The sequence below is a fragment of the Heterodontus francisci genome, chromosome 13 (assembly GCF_036365525.1).
Source record: "Heterodontus francisci isolate sHetFra1 chromosome 13, sHetFra1.hap1, whole genome shotgun sequence".
NCBI lineage: Eukaryota > Metazoa > Chordata > Chondrichthyes > Heterodontiformes > Heterodontidae > Heterodontus > Heterodontus francisci.
The window spans coordinates 16,137,372-16,158,337 of NC_090383.1; the positions used below are offsets into that span (position 1 = coordinate 16,137,372).

Consider the following 20,966-nt stretch of genomic DNA (forward strand, 5'->3'; position numbering starts at 1 on the left):
GCATAGATTCTCAAACACATCCACTGAGTGGTGCTTGTTGATCTCAAACTCCCACTGATGCAAAAGGCAGCTCTTTTCAAAAATTAAAAATTGAATCCAGTGCAGCAAAAAAAAACACTTGTTTAAACAAGTTCACTTGCTGTCACCATAGTGTAGCTGATGTGGAAGATGAACAGTGCAAGACCACAGCTTTCAAATTCTTTCATGTTTCATACCTAGCTCCTAGTTTCACAAAATTAACAATGGTATCCCATTAGGCATCAGATATTCTTTGTATATTTCTTAAAGATATATTATAAAAAATCTTATTTTTAAAGCGAGTATTTTGTATTTTATGTTGTCTAATCTCAGTAGTGATGCTGATCTTTGCATATATACGTATACTTAAGAGGGCCCAAATTGAATTTAGAAATAAAGCATCAGTATTCACTAGTGAGAGGGACCTGGTCGTTTGTGAGGACAGCGTGGAACAGGCTGATATGCTTGAACAGGTTGAGGTTAAGAGGGAGGATGTGCTGGAAATTTTGAATGATATGAGGACAGATGAGTCCCCGGGGCCAGACGGGATATACCCAAGGATATTACGGGAAGCGAGGGAAGAGATTGCTGAGCCTTTGGCGATGATCTTTGCGTCTTCACTGTCCACTGGAGTAGTACCGGATGATTGGAGGATGGCAAATGTTGTTCCCTTGTTCAAGAAAGGGAATAGGGATAACCCTAGGAATTATAGACCAGTCAGTCTTACGTCGGTAGTGGGCAAATTATTGGAGAGGATTCTGAGAGACAGGATTTATGATTATTTGGAAAGGCATGGTTTGATTAGAGACAGTCAGCATGGCTTTGTGAGGGGCAGGTCATGCCTCACAAGCCTTATTGAATTCTTTGAAGATGTGACAAAACACATTGATGAAGGAAGAGCAGTGGATGTGGTGTATATGGATTTTAGCAAGGCGTTTGATAAGGTTCCCCACGGTAGGCTCATTCAGAAAGTAAGGAGGCATGGGATTCAGGGAAAGCTGGCTGTCTGGATACAAAATTGGCTGGCCTATAGAAGTCAGAGGGTGGTAGTAGATGGAAAGTATTCAGCATGGAGCTCGGTGACCAGTGGTGTTCCACAAGGATCTGTTCTGGAACCTCTGCTCTTTGTGATTTTTATAAATGACTTGGATGAGGATGTGGAAGGCTGGGTTAGCAAGTTTGCCGATGACACGAAGGTTGCTGGAGTTGTGGATAGTGTGGAAGGCTGTTCTAGGTTGCAACGGGACATTGACAGGATGCAGAGCTGGGCTGAGAAGTGGCAGATGGAGTTCAACCTGGAAAAGTGTGAAGTGATTCATTTTGGAAGGTCGAATTTGAATGCAGAATACAGGCTTAAAGACAGGATTCTTGGTAGTGTGGAGGAACAGAGGGATCTTGGGGTCCATGTCCATAGATTGCTCAAAGTTGCCACCCAAGTTGATAGGGTTGTTAAGAAGGCGTATGGTGTGTTGGCTTTCATTAACAGGGGGATTGAGTTTAAGAGCCGCGAGGTTATGCTGCAGCTCTATAAAGCCCTGGTTCGACCACACTTGGAATATTGTGTTCAGTTCTGGTCGCCTCATTATAGGGAGGATGTGGAAGCTTTAGAGAGGGTGCAGAGGAGATTTACCAGGATGCTGCCTGGACTGGAGGGCATGTCCTACGAAGAAAGATTGAGGGAGCTAGGGCTTTTCTCATTGGAGCGTAGAAGGATGAGAGGTGACTTGATAGAGGGGTACAAGATGATGAGAGGCATAGATAGAGTGGATAGCCAGAGACTTTTTCTCAGGGTGGAAAGGGCTATCACCAGGGGGCATAATTTTAAGGTGATTGGAGGAAGGTTTCGGGGAGATGTCAGAGGTAGGTTCTTTACACAGAGAGTGGTGGGTGCGTGGAATGTGCTGCCAGCGGTGGTAGTAGAAGCAGATACATTAGGGGCATTTAAGCGACTCTTGGACAGGTACATGGATGATAGAATGAAGGGTAGGTAGTTAGTTTGATCTTAGAGTAGGTTAAATGTTCGGCACAACATCGTGGGCCGAAGGGCCTGTACTGTGCTGTTCTATGTTCTATTACTTTTCTAAAACTAGCCTGTTTATACTGTACATTGGGAAATGGACTTAACACCTTTTTTGAGCTTGAGTTTCTGATGTACATTTTTAAAATGCAGCATATGCCAACAGAAATGAATTCCCATCTGTTCCTATGTCGCTTAATGCCAGAAATCCGCCAACAATGCTGCAGGACAATACATAGCTGTATTTGTAATTACAGGTGCGATGTAAAAATGACAAATTAATCAGCCTCTTTATCATACAGGTAGATCTTTTGTTCTGTCCCACAGTCAGCATTTGTTTTGTACTCATTTTATTAGTAGAATCCATCTGCTGTCTGAGAGAATGTTTAGTTTTGAAATCTAACAACTGAAATGATTCAACCTGGTTTAAAAATTAACCGTCAGCAAGGTATTCAAATGCCACCTGTCAAAGAAATGCAAAAAAAAGCCTAATTTTATTCGTAAATGTTAACTGAAATAAAGAATAGAGGCTTTTGAAATTAAATTTGAGCATTGTATTTAATTTCATACAAATTTGTCAGACTAAGCCTTGCGTCAAAATGTTTTCTGCTTAAAATGGTAAATATTACAAAAAGTCAGAATCTGGCAAAAAACTATTTTTCTTCTGCATTTATAAATTTGCTAACTGTTGAACAGAAGAATATTCATCACTAGTAGCTAGTGATTATTTTGATTTAGTTAATTTTTAATATCCCAATGTATTGCAGTGCATCAAGATCCATTTTAAATATTGGTTCCTTAGTTTTTCTTAGAATAAAATATGTGTGATGTAATTGTTCATCAGTCTATTTTTTTAATAACCCTATTTTGTTCTTCTAAAACTAGGATATGCTGAACGTACTTACTAAGCATTGTTCGCCTCGCTTCTTCTTACTTGGTTTACCTGGTTTCACCATGATGATAGGAGATTTCATCACTGTTGCCACCCAAGTCCTCAACTCAGACATGCTGGATGTGAGTATGACCATATTGTCCGTGGGGACTGAATAACGCTTAGATTTCTCCACTCAAACAGGTGTTTGCTCATTAGTGCAACGTGAAACAGATTGCTCAGGTCAGATACCATGGCAGCAAATGTGAGAGTTGCAGGGTGACACTGCAGTAACATAAAGGTGTTTCATCAAAAGATTGGAATGAGACCTTATATACTTACTGATTGTGCTGTACCTCTTACATACCGATAAAGGAAAGGGGGTTTATGAATCTTAGCTGTAGGTTTCTAAATATAGTTATGCTGAAGCCTGAATATTTATTATTTAGAATCATAGAATGGTTACAGCAAGGAAGGAGGCCATCATGCCCATGCCAGCCATCTGCAAGAGCAACTCAGTTAGTCCCACTCCCCAGCCTTTTCCCCACAGCCCTGCAATTTCTTTTCGCTTCAGATAATTATCCAATACCCATTTCAAAGCCATGATTAAACCTGCCTCTACCACACTCTCAGGCAGTGCATTCCAGATCCTAACCACTCGCTTCATTTAAAAAAAAAAGTTTTTCCTCATGCCGCCTTTGGTCCTTTTGTCATTCACCTTAAATCGGTGTCCTCTGGTCCTCAATCCTTCTGCCAACAGGAGAGGCTTCATCCTTTCTGGTTTGTCCAGGCCCCTCATGATTTTGGACACCTCTATCAAATTTCCTCTCAACCTTCTGCTCTGAAGGAGAATAGCCTCAGCTTCTCCAATCAATCATACTGAAGTCCCTCATCCCTGGAACCATTCCTGTAAATCTTTTCTGCACCCTCTCTCTAATGCTTTCACATCTTTCTTAAATGAAATCAGTGCTTCATAAAGGTTCACCATAACTTCCTTGCTTTTGGACTCTATGCTTCCATTTATAAAGCCCAGGATCCCGTATGCCTTATTAACCACTTTCTCAATCTGCCCTGCCACCTTCAATAATTTGTGCACGAATACCCCAGGTCCCTCTGCTCCCTTTAGAATTGTACCCATTATTTTATATTGCCTCTCTTTTTTTTCTCCTACCAAAATGTATCACTTCGTACTTCTCTGCATTAAATTTCACCTGGCATGTGTCGGCCCATTCCAGCAGCCCGTCTGTGTCCCCTTGAAACCTATCTCACAGTTCACAATATTTCCAACTTTTGTGTCATCTGCAAATTTTGAAATTTTTCCCTGGACACCCAAGTTTAAGTCGTTAATATAGATCAAGAAAACCACTGGTCCTAATACTGATCGCCGGGGAACCCCACTATATATCATCTTCCAGTCCAAAAAACAACCATTAGCCACTACTCTCCGTTACCTGTCACTCAGCCACCTTCATATCCATGCTGCCGCTGTCCCTTTTATTCCATGGGCATTAACTTTGCTGACAATCCTGTTATGTGGCACTTTATCAAATACTTTTTGGAAGTCCGTGTATACCACACCACCCTCATCAACCCTCTCTGTGATCTCATCAATAAACTCAATCAAGTTAGTTAAACACGATTTGCCCATAACAAATCCGTGTTGGCTTTTCTTAATTAATCCATGTTTGTTGAAGTGACTGTTAACTTTGTCTTGGATTATCATTTCTAAAAGCATTCCCACCACTGAGGTTAAATGGACTGGCCTGTAGTTGCTAGGCTTATCTTAACACCCTTTTTTGAGAAAGGGTGTAACACTTGCAATTCTGCAGTCCTCAGGAAACATCTGTGTATCTAAAGAGGGTTGGAAGATTATGGCCAGTGCCTCTGCATTTTCCACCCTTACTTCCCTCAGTATCCTTGGATGCATCTGATCTGGTCCTGGTTTATTTATCAATTTTAAATACAGCCAGCCTTTCTAATACCTCCTCTTTATCAATTTTTAGCCTATCCAATGTCTCAACTACCTCATTTAGTACCTCAGCCATGCCCCCTGCCTCCATGCGTAAATCCCCTTTTTGGTCCCTAATCGGCCCCACTCTTCCTCTTACCACCTTTTTGCTATTTATATGCCTACAGAAGACTTTTGACTTATGTTAGCTGCCAGTCACTTTTCATACTCTCTTTTTGCTTTTCTTATTCCTTTTTTTTTAACTTACCCTCAACTTTCTATATTCAGCCTGGTTCTCATTTGTATTATCGACCTGACATCTGTCATATGCACCCTTTTTCTGGTTCATCTTACTCTCTATCTCTTTAATCATCCAGAGATATCCAGCTTTGTTTGTCCTACCTTTTATCCTTGTGGGAATGTACCTCGTCTGTACCCAAGCCATCTCTTCTTTGAAGGCAGTCTATTGTTCCATGACAATTTTGCCTGCCAATCTTTGTTCCAGTTTACCTGGGCTAGATCTGTTCTCATCCCATTGAAATTGGCTGCCATCCATAGAATTATAGAAAGTTTAAGGCACAGAAAGAGGCCTGGATTACTCCTTTTTCTTTTCCATAGCTAACCTAAACCTTATAGTACTATGATCACTGTCTCCTAAATGATCCCCGGCTGACACTTGATCCTCCTCATTCCCTAGAGCCAGATCCAGCACTGCCTCCTTCCTCCTTGGACCGGAAACATGCTGATCTAGAAAATTCTTCTGAATCCTCTGAAAACTCTTGCCCCATTCTGTCCTTTACACTATTACTATCCCAGTCTATATTAGGGTAATTAAAGCCCCCCATTATAACTACTCTATAGTTTTTGCATCTCTTTCTAATTTCCTTGCAAATTTGTTCCTCTATATTTTTCCCACAAGTTGGTGGCCCATAAACTACACCCAATAGTGTAAAGGTCTGTATTGTTTCATTGCTCCAACTAAGTAGATTCTGTCCTTGACCCCTCTGGAACATCTTCAGCACTGTAACATTCTCCTTAATCAATACTGCTACTCCTTTTCCCTTTCTTTCCTGAACACCTTGTATCCAGGAATATTTAGTAAGTGTTCTGCCCTTTTTTTGAGCATGGTCTCTGGCACCTCTATCATATCCCCCTTCGCTATCTGCGTCTGCATCTCACCAACCTTATTTACCACACTCCATGCGTTCATGTAGTGCACAGTAAACCTAATTTAGACCTTATTGCATTTCGTCTTACTCTGACCCCAGTTAATACTCACTATTTCTTACTCCAGTGCTATCTGTCTCTCCCAATTCTTTGTGCAACTTGTTTTTCCTCTCTAATGTTACCTCCTGGTTTCCTTCCCCTTGCCAAGTAAGTTTAAATCCTCCCCAACTGTACTAGCAAACAGCCCAGCAGGGACATTGGTCTGTTCAGGTGCAATCTGTCCGGCCTGTACAGGTCCCATCTCCTGCAGAAACGGTCCCAATGTCCCATCCTGCACCATCTCTCCAGCACGCATTTGCTTTATCCTCCTATTTCTGTATTCATTAGCGCATGCCACCTGGAGTAATCTGGAGATTACTACCTTTGCAATCCTGCTTGTTAGTTTCTTTCGTAGCTCACCAAAATCTGCCTGCAGGACCTCATCCCTCTTTCTGTTTATGTTGTTGGTACCGATAGGGACCACGACCATGTTCAGCTCACAGTGCTCTGCAGCCACTAAGTGTCATCCTTAGCTTTGTAACAGGGAGGCAACATACCTTCCTGGATTCATGTCTGCAGCTGCAGAAATGCCTGTCTGTTCCCCAACTATAGAATCCCCTAACAATACTGCTTTCCCAATCTTCCTCCTGCTCCCCCGTATGGCTGAGCCAGCTGTGGCCATGGATTTGACTGTGGCTGCACTCCCCAGAGGCACCATCACTCTCCCCAGTATTCAGAACTGAATACCATTGGAGAGTGCGATGCACTCAAGGGATTCCTTCACTACCTGTGTTTTGTTCTACCGAACTGTTCTGCTGGCTTGTTTAAAAATGTCCTGTTGTATGTTGCATAGGCGCCACGTTATGAAGCACAGATTCTTCTTGGATCCCTGGTCTGTTTTCCTAATCTGTACCAACAGATGTCGCTGTTACAGCCTGTTACTGGTGCTACTGACATCATCACAGGAAATGAAGATATCAAGGTAATGTAGGTTAACTGACTGGAACAGAGGGAAAATTGCTGAGCCAAAAATTTTGATAATCTTAATTAGTGTTACAGACAAATTAATTAGTTACTGTGACTAAATGGGCATGTACTCTTAGAGTTGCATTTAAATCTGGCCTGATACTTGCAATTTTTGAATTACATTTTATTAACTTTCTGTACAGCATTAGAAATAATTCATTTTGTCAGAAAAACAGCCTCGCACAGCATGCACAGTAAAATATCTATATGTAGAATATCCCATCGGTGTGTCTACAGTCTTTGACAAGGTTAACCACACCATCCTCCTCCAAACCCTCTCCTCTATTATCCAGCTAGGTGTGACTATCCTCGCCTGATTCCATTCCTATCTACCTAGTCGTGGCCAGGGAATCTTTTGTGATGGCTTCTGTACCTGCTCTTGCACTGTTACCACCAGAAGCCCCCCAGAATCTATCCTTGGTCCCCTCCAATTTCTCAACTACATGCTGCCCCTCCAAAAACACACTAGATCCAACAAAAATGCTAACAACACCTAGCTCTACTGCACCACATCCACTTTTGATCCCTCCACTGCCTCTGATTTGTTCCACTGCTTGTCCAGCATCCGGAAGATGAGCAGAAATTTCTGCCAATTAAATATTTGGAAACCCAAAGCCATATTCTTCGGTGCCTGTCACAAACTCAATTCCATAGCCACTGATTCCATCTGTCTCTTCCTGGCCACTGTTTCAGGCTGAACCAAGCTGTTTGCAATCTCACCATCCTATTATACTCTGAGCTGAGCTTCTGGCCCTGTATCCTCTCTAACGCTACCTTCGTAATATTGCTCATCTCTGTCCCTGCCTAAGCTCTTGTGCTGCTGAAACACACATCCATGTTACCTCCAGACTCGAATATGCCATTGCTCTCCTGGCTGGCCTCCCGTTTTCCACCCTCCATATAATTAGCTGACCCAAAACCCAGCTGTCCGTATTCTAATTCACACCAAGTCCCGTTCACCCATCACCCCCTGTGTTCACGGACCTACACTGGCTCTGAATCCAGCAATGCCTGAAATTTAAATCCTTCCATGGCTTTGCCCCTCCCTATCTCTGTCACCTCATTCGAGCCATAAAACCCTCTTCCAGTTCTGGCCTGTTGCACGACTTAGATTTTCATCATTGCTCCGTTGGCAGTCGTGCCTTCAGCTGCCAATGCTCTAAGCTCTGGAATTCCCTCCCTAAACCTCTCTGCCTCTCTATCTCACTCTCCACCTTTAAGATGCTTCTCAAACTCTACGTCTTTGACCAAACTTTTGTCCACTGCCTTAAGATTTTCTTACATGCTTTTGTCAAACTTTGTTTGATAATGCTCCTGTAATGCACCGTGAGATGTTTTACTACATTAAATGTGCTATATAAATGTAATGTTGTAGGAATTGTGCTGTACCTGGGAAACCAATAATAGTGCAGGAGATCAGCTGATTGGTGTTAGAAGGCAAGGGTCTACCACAGTATTGCTGTTGGGACAGGCTTAAAAAGGCAGATTCTGTGCCATATCTGCAGCAAATAAGTGGAAGTGAAAGACTTGGAGAGCAGGGCTGCACTATGAACAAAATCTCTATGTACAGAAATATCAAAGTTTTGTTGGACCCTGTGGAGTTCCATAATAGAGACTCCGCTGTAGATTTAGCATCAAGAGCTGCCAAATTCGATGACCTCCTTCCACTGTTCCGTCGAATGTCCCTTTGCTGTGCGGGCTCGTTTGTTGCACTTTTTGGTCCCTTTAAGATTGCTGTGCGGTCACGCATGCATGCATCGTAAAGGGACTGCTGCTGGTGAACAGCCTGTTAGACCTGCGCGTGGCACATTCTTGATTGCTGCACAGTGCGCACCCCCACAAATTAGAGGGAATGTTGCCTTCCTCCTCTTCCCTCTGCTGAAACAAAATTGCTCAGTTTTGGATTGAGCTCCTTTGTAGAATAATGCATTCTGGTACATTCACTCCCATAAATGGTCTAAGCATGTTGTGTTCAGTGGTGTGCCTGTACCTCCAAGTATCTCTCTATACAATAGCAAATCTCAAGCATAATGATAGGACAGTCTTGTAATCTGAACTGGATATTAGGTGTGTCACAAGTGCCCTTGCTTTTCTCCAACCTTTTTACAAGCAGGCTGAGAAACATTTGATAAATATGAATTGTTAAGCTGCTTTATCTTGTAGCTAGCAAGCGAATGTGCAGAGTAACAGTCAAAGCAAATTCCATTTGCTTAGCTTCATCTCATTTCCCTCCTGGAAGATGAGGTGAAAATAGTAAGCTGCATGCTCTGTCTCTTATATGGGCTGACTTTCTTTGGCATTACCTTTCTTTCAGATTATCAATTTCAAATGCTACATTTTTCAGCTCCTATCTCCAGGCCAGGGTCATTGTCTCAAAGACCTTAGTTCAGGCCTTCAATACCCATTGCCCCTTTATGTCTTTCTAGCCGAGGGGAGATCTGGGGGTGGCTGAAGATCAGGCTGGGAAGAGATTGGGTATGCGGCAGGTGGTGAGGGAACCAACAAGAGGGAAAAACATACTTGACCACGTCCTCAACAATTTGCCTGCCGCAGATGCATCTATCCATGACAGTATCGGGAGGAGTGATCATTGCACAGTCCTTGTGGAGACGTAATCCCGCCTTCACATTGAGGATACCCTCCATCGTGTTGTGTGGCACTATCACCGTGCTAATTGGGATAGATTTCAAACAGATCTAGCGATGCAAAACTAGGCATCCATGAGGCGCTGTGGGCCATCAGCAGCAGCCGAATTGTACTCGACCACAATCTGTAACCTCATGGCCTGGCATATCCCCCCACTCTACCATTACCATCAAGCCAGGAGACCAACCCTGGTTCAATGAAGAGTGCAGGAGGGCATGCCAGGAGCAGCACCAGGCATATCTCAAAATGAGGTGTAAACCTGGTGAAGCTATAATACAGGACTACTTGCATGCCAAACTGCATAAGCAGCATGCGATAGACAGAGCTAAGCAATCCCATTACCAATGGATCAGATCTAAGCTCTGCAGTCCTGCCACATCCGGCCGTGAATAATGGCGGACAATCAAACAACCAACTGGGGGCAGTGGCTCCACAAATATCCCCATCCTCAAGGATGGGGGAGCCCAGCAGATCAATGCAAAAGATAAGGCTGAAGCATTTGCCACAATCTTCAGCCAGAAGTGCCGAGTTGATGATCCATCTCTGCCTTCTCCTGAAGTCCCCACCCAGCATCACAGATGCCAGACTTCAGCCAATTCGATTCACTTTGCGTGATATCAAGAAATGACTGAAGGCACAGGATACTGCAAAGGCTATGGGCCCTGACGATATTTCGGCAATAGTACTGAAGACCTGTGCTCCAGAGCTTGCTGGTGCCGCTAGTCAAGCTGTTCCAGTACAGCTACAACACTGGCATCTACCCGGCAATGTGGAAAATTGCCCAGGTATGTCCTGTCCACAAAAAGCAGGACAAGTCTAACCTGGCCAATTACCGCCCCATCAGCCTACTGTCAATCATCAGTGCCATCAAGCGGCACTTGCTTAGCAATAACCTGCCCAGTGATGCTCAGTTTGGGTTCCGCCAAGGCCTCTCAGCTCCAATTTGATATTCCCAGTCTTTCGCTAGCCCTGGCTGTTGCGTTAGGCTTACTGCCCCTATCAAATACCTCTTTCTTCCACTTCCACCCTCTTCCCATCCTGATCTGGCCTCCTCTTGGGTCGTCTTGTCCGTCTGATTGTGTTTTTTTTTAGCTTGGATGTATTGGGTGCTTTGATTGTTTGCTTTAGGCTGATATGTGAGGAAGGTTGATCCAAGAGTTTTGATTTGGCAATCAGTACAAATTGCATAAGGATTAGAAGTGAGTACGGACCATTGTAATTATTTGTCTGCAGTGATGAGCTATTTTTTCCCCACTGTCGGCTATGATTGCCCATAATAACATTTTCAATTTCCCAATTGGTAGAGATGGAATGAGATTGTATTGAGTTTTCCATTACAATGTGTCAAGTTTATCTCAAATTTGTTAGAAATTTTGTTTTTTTTTATTCCAACAGTGGATTGTTTTATGTCTTAAATATTTTTGTATTTTAGTAATGAATCCCATACTGTACATTTTATACTGTACACACTGGCTGGAATTTTACCAGTGAGTGAAGACCCGCTGTCAGGACGAAATGTGTGACCTGAGTCCATGCTGGTGGGCAGTGGGACTGTAACGATTGTTTGACTGCTTGTAGACAATTAAGAGGCCGCTGCCAGACCCGCTATCCAATTAAGGACAGCGGGAGGGGGGTTCCAGTGCCGATAAAATGGCCATCAGTAGGCCAACTAATTGGTCATCTGCCTATGTTTGGCAGGCGGCCGTGCCAGTGCCATTCCCATTCCCACTGCTGGGAATATCCCTTCATGACATAAAGATGTCGGGCTTTTCTCCTGATCCCTGCCTCCCAGCCCATCTTCAATGGGCTGCTAAAATCCTGGCCAGTATAGTAGTAATTTAGTTTGATTCAGTAACCTAACCTTCGAAAGAAAACATAGAGAAGATGGATCAAAGGAACTGACAATTCCTAGTAACAGTGAGAAGTGAATATTTATTTCTGTCTTTAAAAAAAATCACGTAAGCTAGAGGGATTTTTTTTTATTCGTTCACGGGATGTGGGCGTTGCTGGCAGGGCCAACACTTATTGCCTTTGAGAAGGTGGTGATGAGCCACCTTCTTGACCGCTTCAGTCCATGCACTGAAGATACTCCCACTGCGCTATTGGAGTTCCAGGATTTTGATCCAGTGACAATGAAGGAATGGCAGTATATTTCCAGGTCACGATGGTGTGTGACTTGGAGGGGAACTTGGAGGTGCTGGTGTTCCCATGTGCCTGCGGCCCTTGTTCTTCTAGGTGGTAGAGGTGGTAGGTTTGGGAGATGCTTTAGAAGAAGCTTTGGCAAATTGCTGCAGCTCATCTTGTCAGCATCACATTCAGCAACAACGTGTATTTATATAGCTTCTTTAATGTGTAAAACATCCAAAGGCGTTTCACAAGAGAGTTATCAAACAACATTTGACACTGATTTATTATTAACAGAAACATTTCTATCTAGATGTAACAGCTTTAATGCCTGGAACTAAAAATTGATAAATGAAGCACAGTCTTCCAGCACTGTCACTACCTAATATCTTCTTTGGTGAACTTTCTGACCATCTTGTGATAAAATAAACTGGTAGAAGGCAAATACATTGATTATTTGATCCTGGTCACCACAGGTACTTGGGTTAGGGAGTTGAGGTGGTTAAATGTCAGGATTTGGATCCATTCCAGATGTGAGAAATGCAGCTCTTCAAAAAGAGGAAATTGTGAATCTATCTTCTCAAAATGTATTCGGTACACCCAAGAATCTGGCTGGCTTTATTGGTGAAAGACTGACTTCACCACAACTATTAAAGGTACAAGTATATTGCTTTCAGACAAGTTGTGCTATCACCATGTGTTATCTATTTCCCTGGCTTCAGCAGTATACATGGGAAGGTCCCAGAAAAGTGCTTCATGTAGTTGCCTATCTTCGTCCCTGCATAAACGTGGGGAAGAATTTTTGATATAATGGGGTTCTGTTTCTGCCTTGGGTGCAGTTGGCGATCCAGGCATAAATTATACACAAAATGTTGCTAATTTTGAGAAGTTTTTTTTATACCCTCATTTCCATTTGCATATTGCCAAATATCTGCCATGAATCAGTGCAATTGGGTGCAGTTTTCAATCGTAATTCTGGAAGAAAAAAAATTGCTTGACAAAATATTCCTTTATATTTAAGAGTGATTTCAGTTGATTATTTCAGCTGAAATGGGTTTATCACAAAAAAACCCTTTTAATTACGGTATTTAGTCCATCTGTGAGTAACCCAATTCTAAATAATTGAAAATGATTTCGGAAAGATATACAAAATCATTTTCTAGCTGTATTAGGGTACAGTAAGCAGTTTCTTGTCTTTTTTTATTTAAAACCCTTTCAAACTTGCCAACTTGTGTCTTTGTGCCCAAAAGAACCAGCTTAATTTTTAGACCCTCCTTAGAGCGCAATTAGTGGAAGCTCAATTAATATTCAAATAATGTGATTAATTCGTGTTGGGGGCATGGCAAGTTTTGAGGGCAGCGCTTGCTTTTAGAGTGTTTTTTTTTAAAGCAGCGCAAAAGATCATGGAAACTTGTTCTGCGCTGAATGTAATTTGTGCTTGAAATTCTGTGATCTTTTGTGCCGGTTTTGCCAATTTTGGGCAAATTGTACTGAAAAAGTCCAGTGCAACGGAGTGGAAATTCCAAGCCAATTTTCCCTTCCTTTGAATCAGTTTTCATGGATATGTTTCTGTACTACAGGCCACTTTTCTGAAAATTCTGAATTATTTTGCAGTCTTCAATAGTGCATCAAAGTCTTAAAACTGCAATTCAGAGCACTGGGACTTAAAAGGATCGTAAAATTTGGAGTCGCTGGTGTAAACTTCTTAGTGACTTTGCAACTCCATCACTTACATCAATGTTATGTCAAACAAATTATCTTGCACAAGGTGGTGCTGTAAGTAAATAATTAGGGACAACATTGCACTGGACTGTTACTTTATAACAGTCACCTGACTTTATGCACCTGACTGACCAGCTCCCAGAGGGCACACAGATGGGGCCTAAAGTACCTGGGCATTATAATCTATACATCATGTAATTTGATTAAAATTGTAAACTGTGTGTCTGGCCATGCTTGAGTTTTAAGTCTGATCTGGGTGAAGTTAATTCACTTATGGGCAGACAACAGCAACATAGTAACATAAGCAAGTACAGATTTACTTCTCCAGGGTCTGTGTTGCAATGTCTTGGAACTGGGCCACGTTAGAGAGAAAAACAAAGTTCGTCTTTACAAGTCTTTTCCTGGCAGGTGTAGAGGACCTTGTAGTGGATTTCATCAGTGGTAGGATCTTACCCCAGAAATAGATTATATGCAGACAAAAAGCCTTCATAGGGCTGGATTTTGTTCCCAGCCCGACGTCGGGTTCCATGGCGGGGTGGGGGGGTGGCATGTTGGAGAATCGGAGCGACAGCTGCCGCCATGGATGGCCACTTAAGGGCCTCTTCTGTCACCACTGGGACCTTAGCAGTGGCAGGGGGGACGCCCTCCCTGCTGCTTTGGGCGGGCTCCCTCCTTCGTGGGCGATTTGTGGCCCACGGAGGACCCCCCCACTGGATCACTGTACCCCCCGGGGCTCCCATCCACCACGCCCCTCACCCCACCTCGCCGGGGCCTTCTGGACTGGCCCTGGCGACCCTGCCTCACTTACCTTGGGTCCAGAGTTCCAACACCGGCCTGGATCTGATGCCTCCGCAGTACTGGCAGTGGCCATCGCTCCCGGTGGCGCTGCCGATACTATTGAGCTGTCAGCCCTGTGATTGGCCTACAGCTTTTGCAAGCGAGATCCCCGTCCCTATTAAGTGTTTAAAGGAGTTCCTCAAGGTAGCGTCCTAGGCCCAACAATCTTCAGCTGCTTCATCAGTGACCTTTTCTCCATCATAAGGTCAAAAGTGAGGATGTTCGCTGATGATTGCAGTGTTCAGTACCATTTGCGATTCCTCAGATACTGAAGCAGCCTGTGCCCGTATGTAGCAAGACCTAGACAACATTAAGACTTGGGCTGATAAGTGGCAAGTAACATTTGTACCAGGTACATAAGTGCCAGGCAATGACCATCTCCAATGAGAGAGAATCTAACTATCTCCCCTTGACATTCAATGGCATTACTATCGTTGAATTCCCCCCGCCATTAACATCCTGGGGGGGGCGCGGGGGTCACCATTAACCAGAAATTTAACTGGACCAGCCACATAAATACTGTGGCTACAAGAACAGGTCAGAGGCTGGAAATTCTGTGGTGCATAACTCACCTCCTGACTGTCTACAAGGCATAAGTCAGGAGTGTGATGGAATGCTCTCCACTTGCCTGGATGAGTGCAGCTCCAACAGCACTCAAGAAGCTCGTCACCGTCCAGGACAAAGCAGCCCACTTGATTGGCACCCCATCCACCATCATAAATATTCACTGCCTCCACCATCGGCAGACAGTGGCAGCAGTGTGTACCATCTACAGGAAGCACTGAAGCAAGCTGCCAAACCTCCTTGGATAGCACCTTCCAAACCTGCGCCCACTACCACCTAGAAGGGCAAGGGCAACAGAGGCATGGGAGTACCACCACCTGCAATTACCCTCCAAGTCACACACCATCCTGACTTGGAACTATATCGCCATTCCTTTTACTGTCACTGGGTCCCTAACAGTACTGTGGGTGTACCTAAAACACATGGACTGCAGTGGTTCAAGAAGGCAATGGCAATTGGGGATGGGCAACAAATCCTGGCCTTGCCAGTGATACTCACATTCCATGAATAAATACAAAAAAAAATTAAGACTGGGTGTTGGATAAACAGCCTGAGAGCAAAGAAAGGTCAAGAAGAGCAGTAGAGCTAGGTGTCATTGACGTATGTGTGAAAGCTAATCCTATGTTTGTCGATGATGTCGCCTCGTTGCTGCATAATAATGAAGAAGCTGAGTAGGTTAAGGAGAGATCCCTGGGGGTCTTCTGAGGTGAAGGTGTTGGGATGGGAAATGTAGACATTGCTAGAGATACTCTGACTACAATGAGATAGGTAAGCGAGGAAGCAAATGAGATCAGTCCCACTAAGCTTGACAGTGGAGGAGCGGTGTTGAAAGAGAATGTAGTTAGCTACGTCAAAGGTTCCCAGAAAGGGGAAAAGTTTTGGTTTTTATCTTGACTGGAGTTGACCCTTTGGTTCATGAGAGATGGGGCCGGATTTTCAAACCCTGCTGAGTGAGAATGGCTGTGAGCACAATTTAAATATCGCATTCCTGGAGGACGGTACTGGGTCCCGCCACCTCTGGAACAGAATGCTACTTTCAAAGTGCCTCTGGCAAGGAGGGAATGGGTCAGGCGCACACCTCCAATTAATTGCCTGTAGAGCTCATTAAAGAGCTCATGAACAGGCTTGTCAGTGTCAGTGAGCAATTGTTAAAGGCTGAGACAGGAAAGTCCCCATGGGGGAGCACAACAGGGTTTTGAAGACATGAATAGTATGGAGGGCCATGAGGGCTATGGGAAGGGCTGATTAAATTAATTCATGGGCGGCAAATAAAGCTTAGCTGCTTCAGATGAGTTTCAGTGTGGCTATTGCTGCAGCTGGAAGAGTTTAATGTCACACTGGAAAGTGGCAGGAAAGCAGAGAGGGAAGTGAGCCTGCTGGCAGCTGGGGTTGGCATGGGAAGGCCTGGTGAATGTGCAAAGCCCACCTGAGGGAGGTCAGATGGAAACAGGCCACTCTGATATTGGACAGAGCAGCCAGGATGAGTTGTGGCAGTTGTAACCTCCTGGACAGAAAGGACTAGAAGAGCATAGGAGGGGGGGCTGCAAGGGGATGCTTTCCCATTCCCACACAGGCTCTCCGAGATCCCTCGTGACAGCAAGTCTAGTGATGGCTGCTGCTTGCTTTTAAAAACTGCTTTCAGTTCTCCATTCCAACCTCCATGACACTTCCAGCACCTCTATTTGGGCACCAGACTCGCTCCCAGGCCAATTACTTATTTAGCATTTTAAAATAGCACCGCATCAGCATTGCTGACATGGCACGAGCCAGGACCCGAAGATGCTGCGGTCGTCAGGGTCCCAACACAAGAACAAAAATCAGGCCCATAATCTTAAATTCCAAAGACTCATCAGCAGAGCTTAACCAAGAGCTGCTGTACAAATGTTGAATGTTTACAACGGGAAGATTTCTCATGTTAAATTTAGGTGAAACCTTATTGATCAAAGGTATTTTTCAGGCTATCTCCTACCTCCAGTATCTTTCAAAGAAGTATTAAAGCATTTATGTGCACAGGCTCCAACTCTGCTTTACCCGACTAGACATTAATGTAAGAGGAGCAGTATAGCTTGGTGCTGTCGATTGGTATTACTCACAGTAGGTACTGGTATCAGCTGCTACTTGCAGTAACTAGTTGGTACATAATTCTGGAGTATACATCTTGGGATTCCATCTCACCTTAAACATAAGAAAGCACATGGAACTCTTCTGTATATGATGGTTCAGTCTGCTGAAACTGTTGTGTTTTTATTTTGTATTATGTTTAAATGAATGTTTTATATTGATGGGTTCAGATGGTAAGGCTGTAGAAAGCGTTAGGGCCAGGTGAGGAGGGGGTTCCAGGCTCTTCTTTTGTCCTTCCTCTAATTTGACCGCAACTGGGTTTATTCCTTTTTTAAGCAGTGGTTGTGCTTACCACTTCTGTGATTATTTTACCTTTTACTTTAATGTGATTGTGGAAGAACCAATTGGACAGGTTTTCTTGAGTTTAAACAAGAAAGAGGTGAGTTTATTATACTTAATCTAAAACCCATCTAGAAAAAATAAATAAATTTAAGCTACATGTTCACACACACATTCACAGGAGACAGACACACACACACATAGATTACAGAGGGAAAAATAGATTTTGTGGTTGGATTAGAGTCCAGAATAAATGGAAATTAAATACAGTGTGAAGTTGGATGATTTGGTGGTCTTCCGGCTGAAGTTGTATTCTTGAAGTCCTTGGCTGGTCAAAGTGCACTTTGTGGCTGGCCCACTTGGCTCAGGGCTTTCTTGGAGGCAGACCTGTAGGTGGCTCTCTTCCCCTGGTCTCTGTCTGTCGCAGTCTGTAGGTTTGGAGGGTCCACAGTCACAAACGGGGTTTAAACTTGTGTTATCTGGAGGGAGAGGGAGGGAGGCACACAGCTTTTCTCCTGCTGCACAGTCTGAGTTACTGCCTGTCTTTGTTCAAGGAAACTTTTAGCTTTCACAGAGATGGACAGATGGTCAGATGACGGCCGCATTGTATTCTCTGGAACCTTCTAATGATATTCAAGGTTCGGAATGGGCTCCCCAGGATGCCAATATTTACACTTGGAGGGGGTTTACTCTTTCAAAGTCAAGGTATTAGGATTGCCTTGAATGCCATGCTAATGAAGCAATTTTTGGTAATTCAATCACTTAGAGCAAGCCATTGTTCTGGGTCCATGCTGCTCAGACTTCTGTCTCTGGGTGGGTCTTTGGAATGTGAAAAGGTATTTCAGATGCAAATTGCAGTGGCCATCTTGGCTGCCAGGTTTTTTTTTACAGTTAACTCCAGGATTTTTCCCATTAAAAGTTTATTGTAAGTTTCCAACCAATTAATTAAAAATCCCTCTATTGGTGCATCATGTTTTCTTGACAAAAGTGTTGGATTATTGACATTTAAATTTAAAACCTATTTAACCATCAGTGTTGGTGTGGTCTGGGCACTTCGTAGCACAAAATACTGCCACATTTTCTTCATTTACTGAATTCTCTCAAAGTTTTTATTTTAATTTAAAATGTTAGATTGGTCCTCAGAATATTCCTATTAACTTCACACTACAAAGGTTTATGAAAAAATGATGGAAATAACTGATGGAAATGGAATTTGTACCTTAGAAATAAGATTTTCATCATGGGATTTTAATCAAGTTCATGGTATTAATGCACTTTACAGTTTTAAGTGATTTGATCTGTCAAATAATTGCCTTCAGTCATGAGCTTTCAGGCAGGCATCTGTTGCTATTAACATTTGGCTGCTTTATGTCAATTACTTCCTTCAAAGCACTTTTCCTTAAATTGACATTTTTTAGTTCAATACTCTACGTATTTACCTTTTGGAAAGAATACCAACTGCAGATATCTGCAAAACGACCAGATCCTCAATATGCTAAATTTCTGTTTCTGAAACATTTGTTCCTACTTTTAAAGATATGTTTTTAAATTTCGATTCCCTTTTTTTAATCTAAGTTTTTACAAAGAGGCCTTGTGTAGTCCTTTTATATTGTCAATATGTACTAAGCTTCAAATAGAGTTTTTAAGTATAATATTGTTGGACCTGTATATCATTATACTGAAAATAAGCTGAAAGGGTTATGCTAAAATATTGCTATCTTTTGATCTACTTTAGGATTATTTGATAAACATTCTGATGAAAAATGCAAGGAACGAGACCTGTGAGACTGCACGGTAAGTACAATTAATTATTTACATTTAGAACGCTTTAAAATATTATATAAAAGTAAGAAATATCATGGAGTGTTCGTTTCGCCTGAGGTATGTCTAATACTAGTTCTTGTTAAAGTTTGTTGCAGACTTTTCATGACTCATCTCGATCAGAAATCTACATGACTTATAAAAAAAAAAAATTTATTACACGCAGAATTTGCAAAATGACTCTAACTGTACCAATTGTAATCTTTGTGACAGTAAATTAAGATACTTCAGTGGAACCCAGTACAAGAAATAAGTTAGCAAAGTTTTATTCAAGAGAAATTGCCGTCGAGCCACAGGGATGGTTATGATGTTGCTTTAACCACATCTACAAATTTTGGTAGAAAACACCTTAATATATTCTCACAAAACAGATGAATGTACTTCACTTGTACGTTTACTTAACAAAAACACCTACCACTATTCAATAACCAAGGAAGTAAAGCATTCACAATGATTAAAAAAACTTGCACTCTGCTTTTCGCAATACCACTTTACCAACAATCGCACAATGAGATTTAAATACACGTGCATCCACTCTGCAAACTTGAGCTTTGAGATCATATGTCCAAGGATAGTCTATTACATTTCTTATTAGTAAACAAAGAAAGTAATTATATTTGGATTCTCAATTAGCCACATGTGGCTAGTGCCTAACATATTGGACAACATTGGGTTAGCATTGCTTTCATTTGGAATAGTGCCGAGGCCTTGATTAGGATCAAATTGGTATGGGATAGGCTCAGTTGCCTCATTCCACTGAGTTCCTAATCTCAGTAATGGTGATATGGAGAAGGCTTTGAGTAAAGGTCTGTGCAAGAGGAAAAATTGTCACTAGATTTCTTAGTTGCCTGAGAAGACCAGAACTAGAGAAAAATGTCAATATACCTTTAAGGGAAAACATTCAATCTCATCTGATAAAATTTTCTTTATTTTATTTAGATGTATAGCGATGTGTAGTCTTGGAATCTGGATTAGTGAAGAACTGGTGCAGTGCACAAACCATGCACAAGTCCAAGATGCACTGAATGTATTAGGTGTGACACTTAAGGTAATAAATTCTGTGGCATGACTTGCTCATTTAAAAGTTCACTTGAAATCAAATCAAACTACATCTCTCTTTTCTGTTGCCCATGTATGATGTTTTTTAACCTGGATTAAAATAACATTTTATTCTAGGGACACAAATTGGTAGGGGGAAAAGAAGAATTGTGGTTTCTTTATGAATATTGCAAATCAGTATTTGCGCTATTTCCAAATACTTTTCTGTTCCTGTGAAACAAATGTCATTGTTATTTACAGCAGTGTAAGTACATTTGATCAACTATTTTCATATATTAGGAAATTGCTTCAAAAATAAAAAGTATGAATATTTTAGACAACAAAAGATACAAAAGATATTTTTTCCACTGAACTTATCTCTGATGGGATTCAGGTGAAAGGGATCAGGATTTTGGGCACCCAGCTCCTGAATCCCCACTGAAACTTGCTGCAAGGTGCATCTGTATATTTTTTATTTCCACTTATTTTGAGTGGGAGCATAATTAAGCAGGTATGGAGCTAGGGAAGTCCTTTTTTCTGGTGTTTGGCAGACAACAGAAAAATGTTAAGATCTAAAATAAGATAACCTGAATTATTAAAATGAAATACTAAAGAATGGTTGAATATATCTAAAGGATAAGATTGGAAAAACATCTCAATTTCAAGTAAAATAAGCTAATGTCCACCCTCTCATTGCAAGCTGCCACCTGATCGCCAATTTCCCTTTC

The 20,966-nt window shown here is 42.3% G+C and overlaps 1 protein-coding gene across 10 annotated transcripts in view; it reads left to right on the top strand.

Annotated features, from left to right (window-relative positions):
• The window catches only part of ralgapa2 (Ral GTPase activating protein catalytic subunit alpha 2), a 616,204-nt gene that overhangs the window by 328,440 nt on the left and 266,798 nt on the right, over positions 1–20,966 (top strand). For all 10 annotated transcript variants that reach the window (XM_068044400.1, XM_068044396.1, XM_068044394.1 and 7 more), the window contains 4 exons: positions 2,921–3,049; positions 6,914–7,042; positions 19,115–19,173; positions 20,140–20,248. In XM_068044400.1, coding sequence (XP_067900501.1) covers positions 2,921–3,049; positions 6,914–7,042; positions 19,115–19,173; positions 20,140–20,248 — 426 coding nt within the window. The remainder of the gene's footprint in view (positions 1–2,920; positions 3,050–6,913; positions 7,043–19,114; positions 19,174–20,139; positions 20,249–20,966) is intronic.